Below are 18,371 nucleotides of genomic sequence, written 5' to 3'. Positions count from 1 at the left end.
GGCAGCCAAACGGAGAGGGTTCTCCATTTCCCTGCGATCACTGCTGCAAATGGAGCATCCACACAGTTTTGCACACACTTTCCTCCATCGGCTGCCATTTCCCCTGCGTTTTTCTCGCCAGGGGGAGGGGGGGAAGCACTATAATAATCTACTGCCACAATCTTCTAGTTCCTCTGACTCTTCAGCTTTCGTTTTTAAAAAGGTTAAGTTTCTAGAGCCACGAGAGGCTAGTAGGAAGGTATGCTGGAAAAGACTCTTGTGTTGCTGCAGCTGCAAAAATGATCCATTGGCCAGTCTTCCTATCTTTTACCACATTAGGAGGGGTAAGATGTGTGTGTTTTGGCAAAGGAGAAAAAGTTGTGTCAAATTCAAAACTTGCAGGTAAAGAATGGCTGTTTTTAGGGGGAAAGCGATGTTACTAAAAATAGCCAAGAAAATGTCTTTTGAACATTGATTCAGTGATTTCAAAAGTACTGCCTTTTGAAAAGGCTGTTCCATTCTGTACCTTCAATTAACCATAGCCTGGTTCCAAACACCCCCCTTGATGGGCAGAATTATCATTCATACCCACCTTTCCATACTCCCCCCAAACTGCTGGCAAAGTGTTGGGGATAAATTTCAGAATAGCTTTGGGTCTCAACAGAAACCGAGACTTAGCAAGTGCCTTCTACTCACACAGAAGGGTCTTTGAATTCCAGCCTTTGGAAAAAAGAAAATGGTAGTTATTTCATGTTGTTTGTTGCCCTGTTTGCAGTAGCCAAAATTTAACACATTGCCAATTTCAAATAGGTATTAAAACACACATCCCAGACACTTTGTGCCAAAGTTTATTTTCCAAAACTTGTTTCATTAACAAAATGGAGGACTCTAAGCAACAGTCTCAACCTCTGCTCTGTTTTGTATACTGTCAAGCTACCAAGTGCCAGAATCATTAAATGTCAACACAGAAAATCCTGTGCTTCAGCAAAAGTAAGTATTGGGGGGGGGGGGGTGGAGGGCACGGCACAGTGGCTGAAAACATCCTTTTTGATGGCTGATGAATTATGTTCACATTCTGCAACTTGTTCGAAGGGAAAGTACATAGAAATTATCCTAAAAGAGAACAAGCAGAGCTGGGCAAAACATATTTTTGAGTAGTTCAAATAAGAATACAAAAAACTCCATTAAGCCATTAAACTATTTCAAATATGAAATAAAAACTTTTAACTGAGAAGCATTTCACATAACGAAATACAAAAAGTATCTACAGAAATCCATAATGTATTTCCAAAACAAAATACTAAATACATTCATTGAAAAATGTCTCTCTTATTAACACTTGGACGATGAGTAAACACAGTCGTATTTTTTCATAGTTGGATATGGATTTTGTGTGCGCCTTATTTCTTTATTTAAAAATACCAATTATGGGGAAATTTACGGAATCAATCCTGACAAACTGAATCTCGTTATTTAAAGCAACAGTACCCAAAATTTCACTTTTTTGGTGCCTAATCACAGCAGCATGTAAAGAGGACTTTTCTGCAGGTCAGCTGAGCATAACTTTTGTGTTTTATTGGCTGAACAACTTATTGGCTACCAGCGATCCTTCAGATGATGTTCTAAAATGTGGCAGTTTTTCACTGAAGCAAAGTAACAGCTCTGTTTTTGGCAGCTAATACTGGCCTCAACATTTTAGTGCAGCTAATGAGGAAGTCTGTATCAGAAGACGTTTTGCTCTTGTTTATATTAGCAGGGGGTGGGGACTCTGTAGCAGCATGCAATGACAGCTAACAGTTTAGATGCAGGTAGCAAAAAGGCTTCACTTAGATGAAAAGTGAACTCAAAATGATGCAAGTCTCACAGCCAGTCCCCCAAGAGCAGCTTCTATGCATTGCACATGTTTTAAGGTGCTATGGCTAGAAACCTTCCGATTTGGAATCTGTGGGGAATCATAGAATCACAAGGTTGGAAAGTACCTCAAGGGTCATCTAGTCCAACCCCCTGCACAATGCAGGAAAATCACAAATACCTCCCCCCCCCACACACACACCCCCAGTAATCCTTACTCCATGCCCAGAAGATGGCAAAACACCGTCAGGATCTCTAGCCAAACTGGCCTGGGGAAAACTGCTACCTGACCCCAAGGTGGCTATCAGCCTTACCCTGGGCATGTAAGAAGGGTCCATGAGAACTAAGCACTGGTGTAACCCTTCCTGCCCTCCCTCTCATGATCTGCCAAGGTTCACAGATGGCTATCTAGCTTCTGCTTAAAAAAACCTCCAGAGGAGGAGTAAATATTAGTAAATACTTCAGTGGAGTGGAAGGACCCCATTAGATTAAACTTCACATCAATACTGTCTCCCTGCCCGCCCGCCCGCCCGCAGCTATGTAGACTGAATGCTAATTGGTGCAAGGTAAAAGCTCTCTGTCTAATGTGGGTATGTGCCTTATCTAAATCAGTGTTTTGCATTCAACTGATCATCTTCTGGACTCCTTTTTCTCTCACCAGCTCTCTGGGCCTAGGGAATGCTGATTATGGCAGGGACTTGTTTCCGTAGGGCAGCCATGCTGGACCCACAGCACCTTCCATGTACAAAGTTAGCGAAGAGAAAGTACGTACGCTGAACTGCAACCTTTCCTTTTTTGCAAAAGGGAGCTTGGCTCACAAGACTCAGTACTGTGAGTTTTGTGAGCGCACAGCATGCCGGGATTTCTGCTTGCTCAGTCTCAGACATATTCGGTAGCTGGTCTCCCATCATCAAGATGGTATTAGTTGTAGACAAAATACAAAAATACCAAATACATCTGGAGGGGAGGGTGGAGCCATTCCAATACAAAATAATACATTTTCTATATAATTATTTCAGACACACAATGCAATTTAAATTGTGTTTGACATCTAAACTTCAAACACAAGTGTTTTCAATACTGCCCAGCTCTGAGAAGAAGTACATAAGAATTTTTTTTTAAAAGTCACCCTACAAACAATAAGTTCCTTCCAAATAAATATCCTAAAAAAGGCACAAACTTACTAAGTTTGAAGGACAATATGTGAATTGACGTACTGAAAAGAACCAACACAAGTCAACAGAAGTGTTTAGCACCTTGGTTCCTTTCAGTATTCTGAACAAATCCCAGCAAATGATTTTGTAAATGTACATGGTTATATCAATTATTTAACTGCTTGCAAGGAAGAAAATTCAATCAAAAGTGGTAGGGAAGAGAGAAGAGAGACTGTACTAGGTATTACAATCTGTTTAAATAAATGCATATATGAGGTCATTATGGGGGAAATGAGCTACACGACACATATTTAAGCAGAACATGACAGTCCAACGTCAAATGACAAAGTCAGAATAACATTTCTATTTCTAAGTAATTTCCAGTAACTGTAGCAACAACAGGTACAGTTTCCATTGCTCAAAAATATAATCTTTAAAATGAAAAAGGACAGATACACAGTGCACTGAAATGTTGTTTTCAAAATGCAAGCTGCTCCAAAAGAAAATGTTTTCCCTTTTATGTACAAATAAAGCACTGATCCACAGTGCATTCTACTCTAAATATGTAACCCACCTTTCCCTATCATATGTCAAAGAACCCAAAACTGACCTGGGTACACCCTGTATTTAATTTTGAAATACAATGCATTTTTAAAGGTATGCTTGCTGTAAAAAAAAAAAAGACAACTTCTGTAAGCTTTTACTACGTGCAAAAAGCTATTCCACTGTTTGAAAATAGAATGATCAAGTAGAAAAGGGAACAAATGTTTTAAAAGACACATTTTCAAATGAGATCATCCATTAATGTCGATTTATCATGTTTTCCTCTTTGGGTCAAACAAGACTAGGCAGTGGAAGCCATTTCTATTTCTTTACACGCCACATATAATGAGAAGTGGAACCTGGGAATCCCAACTTTCTCAGAAAAAGGTATGCAACAGAGGGGGTGGCTCAACCCCACCTCACCTGACCTCTCTACAACCCACTGCTCTACAGTTCCTTCCTTCCAACCTGGCTCACTTCCAATGTCAGACGGGGAGGAAGGTGTTCGGTGACAGACCACAGGAAGCGAATGAGGGGAGGGGTTCCAGCCCACTCATCAGAATGCTCCTTTCCATGTTAAGATTAGAACCCTACTCGTCCATCCTGCTTTACAAGTGAACAGGACATGCATTTAAACAAGTATGGCAGCTGCTCTCCTTATAGAGCATTTTCTGAATAACAGAAGTTCAGCCCTTGCTTCTCAACACTAGCAATCTCCCAGGTCTTCCTTGAATTTATGGGTGCATATAATAAAACTGTCATCCCTCTCAGAAAACAAGAAATTGTGTTAAGAAAAAAATCAAATTATCTTTACTTCTTGAAGAGCTCAAGACCAGATTTCTGGAATTTTAATATCTTGCTGGTTTTTTAAAATGCTGAATTGCCACAGAGTGTCGGGATTGAGTCAATCCCAACATACAGTTTCTAGGAGGATTGCAGTACATGCTATTGACACAGAAGGCCTTATTTATATGCATGCATATGCTCATATCCTTCCGCATCTCTTTGTAAAATGTTATTTCTCTATATCAATAGGATTAGAGCCCTGCCCTACTGATGCAATTATGGAAAACTACAAAAATACCATAACCTAGGATTTGATCTGCAACCCAAGCAAAGCAGGAAATGCCGATTTAACATTTGGGCCCATTGCAACCAATGGGAATAAATCCATTTACATCTAAATCACTCTGGCTTAATTTTTAATTTAGCAGCCAAAATAATTTTTGAGAAAGATGAAAGGTTGCCTTAAAAATCCCAGCATGGGCCTTCATGTGGCCCTAAAAGCATCTGTGCAAACACAAATCACACCACTTCACTGGCAAAAGTTTTAGGACCACAGGCACAAATCTGCAGTCCAAAATTCATTTACAAAACCCCTCACTTAATGAATGAGGAATGGTGCTAAACATATTACCCCTTACAATATGTACAAAAGGAAGAATTACTCAAAACTGTTATCTTTCAGAAGGCAGAAGTAAACTGGGCAGCATCTTTTTATGAGTACATCTACTTACTCAGGGATATAATTTAATCTGTCAATACATCCACACCCAAAGAACAGGAAGGGAGGAACTGTCAAGTATGTATAATGTATATCTTATTGGCTTTTTATCTTAGAGATACATACTTACATATGTATATTTCTTTCTCTCTAACATCTCCCAACAGTTCAACAATATCCACTAACATCACTGTAAACAACCTTTAGCCAACTGGAAGTTGAATGGAGCACAGTGACTTGTACTCATTCATTTTCGGCAAGAACAATACACACATAATTCCAGCCGCAGCCACTCCAAATGCATTTCCAATAAAGTTAACAGTGACTATCTATCTATCTGCTGGGTCAGCTATAAAAACGGTTGCTGCATTCCTGCATCCAGGAACTGCATGCTACGTCCACCTCTAGGGAGACAAGCTGGCTCCATACTTATAAGTCAAATTGCTCTGCTGACACAGTTCCTGGCCCCATTCTGACGGAGGGTCCTACCAGCCACTATTAGATGCTGCTCTGCCACGATCCTGTCTCCTCTAGCCTCACAATGCTATTCCCCATTGTGCCCATCTAAATAGTTGGGGGCACAGGGCTGAGAACAATTGAGACAGTTCTCTGGGATTCAACAGGTGGCTGTAAAAACTGGAGCTTTCTCCACTCTCTGTATCTGAGAAAGGAGCAAGACTGTTAAATATCACATAGAGAATTACAGGCTAGATACGTATTTGCTCCAGAGTTTCAATGGTAATATTTACAGTTGGTGCACCTACTGACCTATATCATTGGACCAAGTGTCACTGTTAAACTGAATAAACCAAATATTGCTTAGAGAATGTCCATATGTTAAACAATCTAACTCCTTGGTTAGGAGATTCGAGCTCCAAATTTAAACCTACTAAGTTTAGAATGGAATATGGAAGCTACTCTATTCTTCCACAATAGAATATTGAGGTCATTCATAAGGTCTACTGGACACTTTTATGGCCATTTAAAAAACAACTTACACCTTCAGCAATTTGCATTAGGAGATCACGGAGCAAGTGTTACTTGTATGCTATGGAAACAGATCACTCTTTAATGTGTAAGCCATTACACAGTGAAATGATTTGAAAGAAAGGCAGATTTAGAAATTCTCCAGAAATCTGAGCATTATTAGTGCAGGTCACCAAGAAATTATATAGAAAAAATGGTCTTCATATCTAGATATTCACATATTAAAATATATTAAAAGAGGAGGGTATATGCATTACTTAGATGTGAAGCATTATGATTAATATGCATTGGATTTGATTTTACAAAATTACATAATTGAGGATAACATTGTATTAATAATATAAATAAAAGAAATTTCATTTGAAGAGTCAAAGCTGCTCTCCTTCGAAGGTGGCTTTCCCATGCAATTCCCCACAGTAGGGCTGCAGCCAGCAAACAGAATAAATTAAGTGTAATTAAAGAGTATGACTAGAAACTGATCTCAGGGGGTTAAACAAACTCTGCTTATTTTACAGTCCCAAATGTCACATGGTCACAGTTTCCAAGAACAAACACTTCTAGTTGGTTATAATAAAATGCATGTTATTTAACACATGTACTGGTTTAAACTGGATCAAAGACTGAAAGTTGGTTGGAAGAGAGATTATATAATCTTAAATGAGGATTAGTTGAATTAATTGACTAAATATCCACTAAAACAAGGCCTGTAAATCAGTTGCTCCAGCTTGTAAGGGCTGCAATAGATATTGGTTTGGGACAAACCTGAAGAATACATTTAAAGCCATAAGCCCTTTAAAATTCACTTTTCCACATTTAATTACTATACATGCATCCAGTTTATGTCTTTGCCAGTACATGTCCAAGATTTTGGTCTAAAACGTTTTTTCCACTTGCAACATTTAATTCATACAAAGTTAGTGGTTACAAATTCCAAACACATATGTAAAAAATGATTCTTTTTAAAAAATCATGTTTAGTTTGACAAAACAAGTATATCCTTTTGAAGCAAGCATTTTTTTTTTTTACATTCTTGGCACAATATCAACAAACACAAAAAGACACTTTGAGAGAAAATAATTATTTTTTTGAATTTGACACAGCCCGATTCACAAAGTACTTTTTACTGCTATGAGCCCATTTCCAAAGTGCATGGGCTGTACCTTGGCAAACATTTGGAAAATCAAACATAAGCACTACATTTCAAAAGAGGATATTTTTACTGATGAAAGCATCCAGCTTCAGGAAGACAGCCACGTTGGCATCGATGCAGGACCTTCTTGCTGTCATTGGGACTACAGTGAGTTTCAAGATCAGAAAATAAATCATTACGGGGATATGAAGGGGAAAGAAGTGGGTTTTGGTAAGACGCGGGACCTTGCTTCCACTGAAAGCTCAACGCTTTCTCCATTTCTTTCAGTCCTCCCTCTGTGTGTGTCCTGAACTGCATGTGTCAAACGACAGTGTAATTTAAATAATCCTTGTATTAAATTTGGGGGTTTTGAAAATCACGGACTGTCCTGCTGCATCAGCTCCATCTACTGTGCGCTCTCCTATATTGCAAAAAGACGGTGTGCGTCTTCAAGGAGAAGAGTTTGAGTTTAAAGGAAAAAATGAGCTAAATTTCTTAAGCAGTCTCATATTTGCATTTTATACATGTTACAATGGGGGGGGGGAGTCTGCAGCTGTGAAATTTTGTATTTTAAAGATTTATAAATATTTACATATGCACCCAGACCCTTGCTAAGTTCCTTTTATGTAGTGAATGGGCTTTTTTTCCTTTTGTTCCATAACAAGGACCTTACGCTATGCACAAAGGGGGGGAAGATTTCAGGAATATGTTTTCCAGTTCTTAAAGTGCAGCACTGTAACTGAGAAACTACGAACAAAGAAAATGCTGATATCGTACATCTTAAGTGATGGGCAGCAAGCTCGCCAAACTCACTGTGGCTGGCTGCATGTGGACTTTTTCTGGAACACGAGGCATCTCTTGCTAGAGTCAGGAATGATCCTGCTATCTGTACAGACAGGCAGTGTGAGGAAATGCAGCTAAATGCCATCCACACTGGCCCTGCACTCGCTTTGAAATGTATGACTGTCCTCAGAGCAGAGTCAGACACCAAGTAGCTCTGTCACTTGGCCTGAGAAGACTCTCTTGCCATGTCGGGGGACTAGTTTCCTGCCAGCAGCCTACATCTAGTTAAGTAGATTCACAGCATTGAAAACTCACAGTACAACTTGTGAATTAGAAGAAGCTTGCCTAGTATGAGGGGAGGGGAAAGCAGTTCAGATTTCGTAGGATATTGGCATCTATGATAATGCAAGAGTAGTTATTGTATCAGGTACTGCTCGAGTATCTGAAAGATTTATTGCTCAACTTCATTTAAGTGGTGTCATGATTACATCAGCAATAGAGTTCAGGGAGAAAAATAAATAAATAAGAAGCATTACACCCTCCTTTAAGCTTACTATGAGCTATCTACTTGCTGAATGAAAAAGGCTGCAAAGGAATCCTAAGTAAACTTCTCCTCTTCAATAAGGGAAAGTCAGGACTTTTTTTTACACTTTGCTGACCTTCAGCTTCAAAATACTTCAGTTTTCCACTGAAAACAGTCTTGTGCAGTTCAAAACCAAACATGATTTCATACCATAGCGACTGTTATAAGAAGAATCTCTACAGCACAGCAATTCCATGTAATTTATATTGTATGGGGAGCAGGTATGTGCCCTGGTGAAGACTGCAGTTTAAAGTTCTGTCTTCTTTCTACCAATATTTGGTTGACAAAGTGTCTTGCTGCTTTGGCGGGTCTACATAAACTGTATCTGCAATGCAAGAAAACCAAGAGTAAGTCAAACCAACAAACAAGTGGAACAAAGAACGGTTCTATCCGCTCAAAATCATACTGTCTGGCAGGTTTGAATCGTACAAACTCAAGGCAAGGGTGTAGCACATACACGGCTTGGTACGTGATGAATGATAAGCAATCCAATCTTAACCCCTGAACATTCATCACAATGAAAATTCACCACGGCACTGACTCCAGTGAAGTACATCTTAGATACAAATCAGTCTGTTTACTGTTCAGAATTCCCCCCCTCCCCGCCGGCCCATTTTCAACTGCAAGTTAAAATAAGGAGCTTCCCTGTAATGAAAGACGGAAACCGCACGTTTGCTTCTTGCTAGCAACAATTCTAGGTACACTCAGGAGTCTGCGGGGTCACAGCTGAAGGAACCCATCTCCCGTGCCTTGTCTAAATCCAAGCCATTCACGACAGCATTCAGTTGCTGGTTTGGAACAGGTACCCTGCAGGTCAGGCTGGGCTTCCTACATTCCTAGATTCTAGGTCTTGTTCTATAACCCTGCTATGTGCCCCTTGATCTATCCCCACTCTTCCTGTATCAGCCTAACCCTTCCTTCATAGTCCTTCCAAACACATCCACACAAACACACACACACAACTGTTCTGTTCTCAAACTGACCCCTCACACATCCTGCCTCTCCCCCTATCTTCCTTCCACCACCACCCCCAAACTACTGGAATGTGCTGTTTAATTCCCACTGCCTCAGTTCTTTTCCTTCCAGCTCCCCTCTAGTCTCTCTACAATCTGGCTTCCAAAAGTTTATACGAGTCCCCCAAACCCCATTTCTTAAAATTAGACAATCTCCTCATGGTCAAATCTAAATGATCTCTACCTTCTTCCTCGGTCTCTCCACTGTCTTTTATATAGCCAACACCACCTCATTTCCCCCTCTATGCCTCAGGTCTCCATGGAACTGCCCTCATGCCTATCAGGTTACTTGTGCAATGCCTCCAAGGGAGGAATCTCCACCTTAGCCTTCTCCCTCTCTGTTTGAGTTCCTCATGGGCCTATTTCCTTCATTTCTCCCCACTGAAGACCCAAAGTGGCTTACATTGTTCTCGCCTCCATTTTATCCTCACAACAACCCTGCAAGGTGGGTTAGGCAGAGAGTATGCAACTGGCCCAAGATCACCCAGTGAGCTTCTATGGCAGAGCAGAGATTCAAAACTGGTTCTCCAAGATCCCTGACTGACGCTAACTATTACAGCACAGTGACTCTCACAATGAATTACACTGGCAACGCCATATCAAACGCCAACGGAGTATCACATTGATCCCTGATGGCCTTTACCAAAGCCCATGGCTTCTCCACCACCTATATACAGATGATACCCAGCTTTATCTCTCTATTCCCCTTACATCCCCCATTTGTACCTCCAACTTCATACAAGAAGCCTCCTGCCCCACCCATTCTCTTTTCTTGCCTAGAATTCCATCCCAGAACACCTATGTAATGGCTCTGCCCCCATTTAAATGTCTCCTTTGGCTAGCTTCTTGTTCCCCATCACAAGAAGGTCTAAGTACATGCAAATGTAATTTCCTTTCACTCATTCTTACCTCTGCCTGTCCAATTTGACAAACACCTCCCCTGTCCAACGTTACCACCCTTCCCTCTCCATTCCTCCTGCCCACTTAGTGGTCTCTTACACTGTAGAAATTTAGACTGCAAGGCCCTACCAGCCTTACAGAGACCAGTGTTTATATTATTCTGTGTATCCTATGCAAACAGAAAAAAGCACCAGCAATGAAGTGCCTCAGGGACTACTAACAATCTTTCAAAAACCCAGAAAGTTAGAAATAGCTAAGGCTCTAATACGTACGTGCATGGCAAGATACCAAGATGCAGAAATTTTTAAAACATTTCAGGCTCACTTTACGGAAATACTAACCTGTGTTCCAGAGATAGGTGCAAAGGGATTGGTTGGTCTTAGACCTGTCTGGGTATAAATCATCGGCTGCGGTGCCATAATAGGAGTAGCTCCAATCTGAGTAGGTACCTGCATGTTAGAGGAATATAAGAGAGCCCTTTAGTGCCAGGCTTGAACCTCACTTCAAATGACCACATAAGATGCCACGTGCACAGCAGAAGTCTTAACAGGCCTCAGGCTCATAAGACTCACTCAAGTGAAACCAACAGGAAAGTTGGGTGCACAACCCCAACTGCAACAGTGGCCAATTGAGGCAGGAATTGAAGCCTTCTGTCCAGGGACCAGGAGAGTATTTCACTACATAAGTTAATAATAATAATAATAATAATAACATTCGATTTATATACCGCCCTTCAGGACAACTTAATGCCCACTCAGAGCGGTTTACAAAGTGTTATTATTACCCCACAACAATCACCCTGTGAGGTGGGTGGGGCTAAGAGAGCTCAAGAGAACTGTGACTCGCCCAAGGTCACCCAGCTGGCTTTGTGGAGGAGTGGGGAATCAAACCCGGCTCTCCAGATTAGAGTCCCGTGCTCTTAACCACTACACCAAACTGGTTAAGCCCCGTCCTCAAAGAGGTGGTCTATAAGGCTAAGGGCCAAGTTCAGGACCACATGAGCTCAGGCACAGCCTAGGTGTTACTTCATTTTTTGGGTATTGTATGTAATGATCAATGCAGACTATAACACAACTTGGAAGCATCCCCCACCCACCCACCCCCCAGCCACATAATTTTATTATCTCTTTTTTTAAAATTAATTTTTAAAAATATCATTTTATTATTTCAAAGCTTTCAAGATGGGTACAACAAAGTTAAAATGTTCATCATTTGAAACAAGGCAGGAAACAGTAACACGGCAACCAAACTAAATCAGGAAAATATTTACAAAACAAGTCAGCAACAAACATGCAGCAGTCAGAGTACTTCAGTTATCAAATGCCTGGGAGGACAATAATGCTCCTTGAGTTGGTGCCTAAAAGATAATCCACTGGGTGATGGTGAGATTTCTCTGGGCTGGGAATCCCATGGAAGGGGAGCCACCACATGGGAGAACCTTGTCCCAATTGCCACTTGCTCAAGTTTGGAAGGCCAAGACACCTGAAGCCAGGCCTCTGAGAACAATCTCAAAAAGACAAGCAGGTTTTAATGCTTAGAATATACGGTCCAACCAGCCAATCCCAGTGAGCAAAGTTCCATTAAAAATCTGGGAAGGACAAAACTGCTTCACAGCCAAATTAGGCCTGCTGCCCACCAGTTAACCTCTGGCTCCAACCCATAATATTGCAGGACAACAACAGACAGGACTAAGATGTAATTTATAGAAGGACACATCAAAGAAGAAGCTTTCAGGCCTATTTAGCCACTGCTAGGTAAGTGGCCTATAAAAATAATAAGCTATTAAACAACAATCAAACATTAAATTCCTACAAATAAAACACACCCAAGGCTGAATGATATGCCGATTGTAAGCAGAGATTATCTTACCATTCCATACGCAGGCACTTGAGGTGTATTCACTGGGTAGGTTACAGGAGCAGGTACCTTTGATAGTTTTTATTTTTTTTAAAAAAGAAGAAAGTTACATGTAAGACTTGGATACAATTCTGCTAATAAACACCCAAGAAATCTTACAAGACATATCTTACTGTGTGGAGTATTCAAAACAGATGCCAGCCATATAGGAAAATAACTTGCATTATCTACAATAAGAAACCTCCATATGGACAGAAAATTTCTAGAGTAAAAAGATGCTAACTAGGGAACAAGAGAAACTAGTTTGGAACATCTAGTCTCATACATAGTCTTTATGGATTTAGAGTTTTAGATGGAGGTTTGTTAACTTTTGTCTAAATTCTATGATGTAGTAATTTAGTATTAATATTATTGTATTTTTCTTGTTATTTGCTATGGCTGTGCTGAAGCAACAAAGCATTCTGAATTGCAATTGCTTTATTCACAGAGATGTGCTCAAAGACGGCCTGCTCACACAGGGGAATCCAAGAGTGACTTCAGAACTTATGATGCTCATTTAAATGACTAGTCTGCTCATACAAGGGAGAAATGAAACCATGCTAGAAAGACTTATTTTCCCTCACCTGCTACCTGAAATCCTTTAAGTGGAGAGGTCAGGGCTGGGCCTGGGACCCACACACAAAGCATCTACACTACAGCACATGCTGGAGCAGGGGACTGATGGGATCACCGCTTGGGAATGGCCTTGAACTTAAAAGCAACAACAGAAGTTGGGATCAAGGCAAATCCACAGTCGGGCTGAAGGAGGGAGTGATCTCAGTGACTGCTCGGGAGAGAATGTAAGAAGAGCCCTGCTGGATCAGACCAGGGGTCCTCTTAGTCCAGTGTCCCGTCTCAGTTCATCTGGATGGCCAGCAACAGGCCACAGAGGCTGAGGTTTTCCTCTGATGTTACCTCCTGTGACTCGTATTCAGAGGCTGATTCCCTTTTGTCAGCATGGCTGGTGGCCACTGGTAGACCTCTCCTCCATGAATCTGTCTAATCTCATTGTACAGCTGTCTATGCCCGTGGCCATCGCTACCTTCTCTGGCAGCGACTTCCACATTTTAATAACTCGTTGTGTAAAGAAGTATTTCCTTGTGTCCATCCTGAATCTTCTGCCCATCTACTTCACTGAATATCAAGTTCTAGTATTTTGGGAGAAAAAGTCCTCTCTTTCCACTCCCTCTTCCTCAAGCATAATTTTCCTAAACCTGTATCATGCCCCCCCGCCCCTTAGTAATCTCTTTTCAGTAATCAGTAAGATTTAATTGTATATGGCCAAAGGCATCACAATACAGAGTTAAAATCTCTTTTCTAAACTGAAAAGCCCCAGGCTCTTCAACTGTTCCTCACAAAAAGGGTGCTCCAAACCCTTAATTATCTTGGTAGCCCTCATCTGTATTTTTTCTAGCTCTCTTTTTGATTGACAGTGACCAGAACTGCACAGAACTGTATTCTAAATGAGGCCGCACCATAGATCTATACAGGGGCATTATAATATTGGCTGTATTATTTTCCACCCCTTTCCTAATAATCCCCAGCACAGAGTTTGCCTTTTCACTGCTGCAGCACATGGGACTGACATTTTCATTGAGCTGTCAACTATCATCCCAAGGTCTCAGCAACCTGAGACCCTCATTAGCATATACTACCAGATTTATTTAATATTATTTACAAAATTTGTATGCCTCCTTTCTGCTGGAATCAGGGCCACTGAGGCCTTGGACAAATCTGTCCATGCTATGGCTTGCAAGCCACCATCAAACTACTCTTTGAATGTTTTGTTTGGTAACTACTTTCAAATAACAATTTGTCATTACATCCTAAACCAGGCCAAAATATTTTTACATTAGAAGCGATGAGTTCTCCGTGATGGAAAGAAATGGGAATGCTACCTCTGAATGAGGGAACTACAATGCTTATACAGCTTGCTGGAAACTTATTGGTAATGATGAGCTGCTTTCTTCACAGCAGTCCCTCCAATGACACTGCAATATGCTTTATAGTTTGTATCAGTTAAAATAGTGCAAGCCTCAATATATCCTCAAGAACGTAAGGAGAGATTGACAGCGACCTTCCTGCGTTCCCGTGGTTTGGGTGCTCCAGCCCAGGGCGTACAGCCTAACAGCCTAACACCTATTTCTCTGCTATTTTTGCACAGCAGAGCACAGAATTAAACTGTTAGTGACACAATTCAACAAAAATATTCCATAATTTAATCTCAGCTCACTGGTTTCCATCAAACCAATGGGTTTGATGGAAACACATTGGGGATTAACTTCTGAGGGCTTGGATAATGTGAAAAAAATAAACAGTGGCTAGGATTCAAAGAACAATTAAACCAGTTCCCTGAATCCAAGAGGGATTTAGACTTGAGTGTATCAACCAACAGTACTCACAAAGGCATTCCCTCCTCTACATAACTTACTCTGAAACAAAGGAGAGCCTCAAAAAACATCTATGATATGACATTGGAGCATTCAGAGGGAAAGTGTCAGATACGCCTCCAGCACATCTGTCATGGGTTATGGACTTTTTGCTGCAGTGTGTTGTGTACCTCTGAGAACATGCAGAGGGAACCTGTTTTGCTGACTGGTTGCTAGCTGCTTATGTTGAAAGTGTTTTGATTACCATTCTCAGGCCGGCCTGAGAATGTGGCCTTGAAGTTCCAGCCGAGACCGCACCAAACTCCCGAGAGACTGTGCAGAGCTCATCCTTTCCCTCCTCCCCTCTCTCCTGGCTCACTGGCTCAGCGCGCCAAAATCCTAACGGACTTTCTTTCCCACTGGGGGGCGTGGACTTTGACCTATAATTATCCTTGCTTTGCTGCCTTGAATCACTTCAGCCAATGATCCTGTCTGACCATCTTGATACTGGTTGTTATGACCTTTACTTTCTTTGAGTAGACATTTCTTTTAATCTTCCCCTTAACACCCTCTGGGTAGTTTGCTGCCACCAGGAATATTATATTCCAATATATTTTATTTAAGTTTTCCCTTTGGTAACATTCCTAAGCGTCAGGCTCCTTCGTGGTTCAATGTGGCCCTGAGGATAGGAATGGGATAAAGCAATGACAGCTACTCTGGGATATAACAAAACAAAATAAACTTTTATTTAGTCAAGAAGCGTATTGGTTTCATAAACGTAGTTCTCGGTTCTTAAAGTTGCTTCATTTAAACTCATTCATACAGATTTCTTCTAAGGATTCACACACAGTTAGAACTATAAAGACATTTAGATCTTGTCTAACGTTTTAATCAGTCAAATACCTTGAACACCGAGTGAATTTCACTCAGAAGACATTAAAGTAGCTGCCCAGGCTTCACAGCCACGCTTCATGGTGACACCATACATAACCCAGCATAACCTCCCATTTATTTTGTGTCTCAGTCTATCTGTCATGATGCTATAAAGTTTCATGCTAAGACAATTTATTTTCAGGAGCTGGAATATTTCCAAGTAAGCTCAAAAGATCACAGCGTCTGAAGAAAAAGGAGAAAGCACACATGATTTAAGCATTACCATCTGTGGAGCAGGGGGAGCAGGGACTGGGTTCCATGTGGTTGAGGTGCTCGTTTTTGCTTGCCAGTTGGTTCCACCAGTAAGTCTCTTCTCTGTAGGCTGACTCCACTGCATGTCAGATCTAAAGATAAATTGCACAGCTGAGCCATCACCAAAGGTCATCTGTTGCCAAATGTAAAGCTATTCCATTAGCCACTCATTTCCTTCCCACTTCCTTCATATTCCATACCCCTGGATTTTGAATGTATAAGAAAAGGGCATATAAGAAAAGGCCACAAGAGCTTGGCACTGGCTCATCACTTTATGCACTCCCTCTCCTGATCTGTGTTACATTCATATTAAGGCAGAGATTCATCACAGCTGTCAGGAGACCATCTAGCTTCTTCTTAAAATACCTCCAAAGAAGGACAGCCCACCACCTCCCAAGGAAGCCTGTTCCTCAGAGGAACCGCTTTAACTGTCAGGAAGTTCTTCATAATGTTTAGCTGAAAACTCTTTTGCTTTAATTTTAACCCGTTGTTTCTGGTCCAACCCGCTGGGGGAACAGGAATTAAATTTCATATTCAATGAAATATTTTAATGCCCTTCATTTTTTAGATTCTTCAAGGACTGATTAATCAATCTTATTCTCAAGATGGCCAAATCTGTGGATACTTAAATCCAAAGACTGGAGCCATGAACAGGCAAGACACCTTTTTAAAAAAAAAAACTGTGGAAAGCATTTGGTTTGCAGGAAAAATCTGAAAAAAATATATTGTGGGGTTAAGGCCCATCCAAATAATAAAAGGAGCGCCTGTAGCTTTAAGAAATGGATGCCCTTGGTGGCCATTGCTAGGCAACTATAACAGTATTGTCAAGCCTTGGTTTCTCTCAGTCAAAGACAAAGAAGGTTCCAGAGACGGGAAAGAGGGAAAAATGAGGGAGAGGAAAATGAGATGACCCCTGCTTGTACTGCTGAATTGTCCATGCTTTTTCTGCAATCTGATGAGTCACATTTTTGGTAGTTTAAAATTTGGGGGAGAGTTTAAATATTTCAGAATAACAGTTTCTGTTAACCAAGCAGCCAATCACATGGTTCTGCAAAGATCAGTCATAATGGAAAAGTCCGCTTGCATGCTATGCCCAAGTCCCTCTGAGAGGTATGGACATTAAGCATGTCTAAGTTGGTGCTGGCTGCAGCCACTGTCTAGAGAGTGAGAGAGAAAGATCATGGCCACTGTGGCAAGCAAAGGAACCCAAACAACTGCAGCTGAACCTCTCACAGAAAAGGCTACTTCAAAAATTAAAATATTATCACAAAAGAACTCTCTCGTGTAGGAATTTTATTAAATTTCAAACAATTCTGCACTGCGAAGAAAAAAGAAATATTGGTTTATAGAAACAGGGCTCCTTAAATCTAAAGAACTGCCCACGTGTTCGAGGTTTTGAGCTTGTGTTTTTCAAATAGTAGGACCTCCCTCTAGGTCACAAGGCAACCTGCTTTCGAAACTGAAGCGTGTGTCTGGAAGGAGGTGTGCACATCCTGAGGTGCAACTCAAACTAGCTCTTTGAATCGTGACCTATATCTTTCAGTAAAAATATGAAACATTACAATATTCCTTCATTATAGCCTAACAAATGTGAGCTGAGGAAATTGTGAACATATAACTAAACCCTGAAGTTAAAAAAAGATCATCTCACTTTTTGGATGGCGTTCCTCCAAAGCCAAGATCTGCAACAAAAATCACAAGAAAAAAGCATTTAACTGAGAAGTGGGAGTGTTTTATTGAATAAATATGAGGGTTGTTTTAAACAAAGAAATTGTAACTCACTTCCTACTAGATTGGCAAGTGAAGAATCAAGGTCATTGGCCAAAATCTTTCCACTTTGTTGACCAACTAAAGTTCCCCTTTGACTTTGTGTTGGTACACTTGGTTGTAATACTTCATCTGCAAATTTCAAGACTGGGTACAAAGAAAGGAAGAACAGAAAACAGACTGTTACTGGTTCTCAACTTTTAGATTAGAAAGCCAGAAGAAAGTTCTATCTTCCAGAAATTCCCTATTCAGAACAAAACACGTCTCCTAATGGAGCAAGTGTATCTGTGTATATACTCTGCTTTCTGCAACTGTACATCCACCTTTACATTACAGTGTTCAATGAATGGTTTGAACTTACAAGAGCTTTACAGAACAATGTAAAATACCTCTTCCTTGGACTGCTTCACCATCTCCCTTTTGCAATCAACCCCCCACCCTGTACTTCTTGTTTGAGTATGTATGTATTTGCCAGCTGAGGAAATAGGCTTTCACTCCAAAAAAGCTTACACCCCTATCTGTTAACATTAAGGTACCATAAGTTTTTTGTTATTGAAATATACATGTACATTGTTTCCATTTCCATGGAGCTGATCCTAACATCATTCTGCAAAAAAGATTCAAGGTATTTTTAACTTCTAGGATTCAAATAGGAGTTTTGGAGAGCTCCCTTAACCTACAAATATTTAAACTGTCTCACAGACAAAACCTTTAGCACAAAGATCAAT

At 40.7% G+C, this 18,371-nt stretch overlaps 1 protein-coding gene across 2 annotated transcripts in view; it reads right to left on the bottom strand.

Moving 5' to 3' along the window:
- Positions 1 to 811: 811 nt before the first annotated feature.
- LOC129341623 (phosphatidylinositol-binding clathrin assembly protein-like) overlaps positions 812 to 18,371 on the bottom strand; it is a 67,282-nt gene continuing 49,722 nt past the window's right edge. For both annotated transcript variants that reach the window (XM_054996904.1, XM_054996903.1), the window contains 6 exons: positions 17,659 to 17,775; positions 17,528 to 17,558; positions 15,848 to 15,968; positions 12,296 to 12,352; positions 10,768 to 10,875; positions 812 to 8,838 (listed from right to left, as the gene is read on the bottom strand). In XM_054996904.1, coding sequence (XP_054852879.1) covers positions 8,824 to 8,838; positions 10,768 to 10,875; positions 12,296 to 12,352; positions 15,848 to 15,968; positions 17,528 to 17,558; positions 17,659 to 17,775 — 449 coding nt within the window. In that variant the 3' untranslated portion in view covers positions 812 to 8,823. The remainder of the gene's footprint in view (positions 8,839 to 10,767; positions 10,876 to 12,295; positions 12,353 to 15,847; positions 15,969 to 17,527; positions 17,559 to 17,658; positions 17,776 to 18,371) is intronic.

Source organism: Eublepharis macularius, chromosome 13 (genome assembly GCF_028583425.1).
Source record: "Eublepharis macularius isolate TG4126 chromosome 13, MPM_Emac_v1.0, whole genome shotgun sequence".
Classification (NCBI taxonomy): domain Eukaryota; kingdom Metazoa; phylum Chordata; class Lepidosauria; order Squamata; family Eublepharidae; genus Eublepharis; species Eublepharis macularius.
The sequence above is the reverse complement of the archived record's forward strand: the minus strand, read 5'-3'. Positions and strand labels throughout refer to the sequence as shown.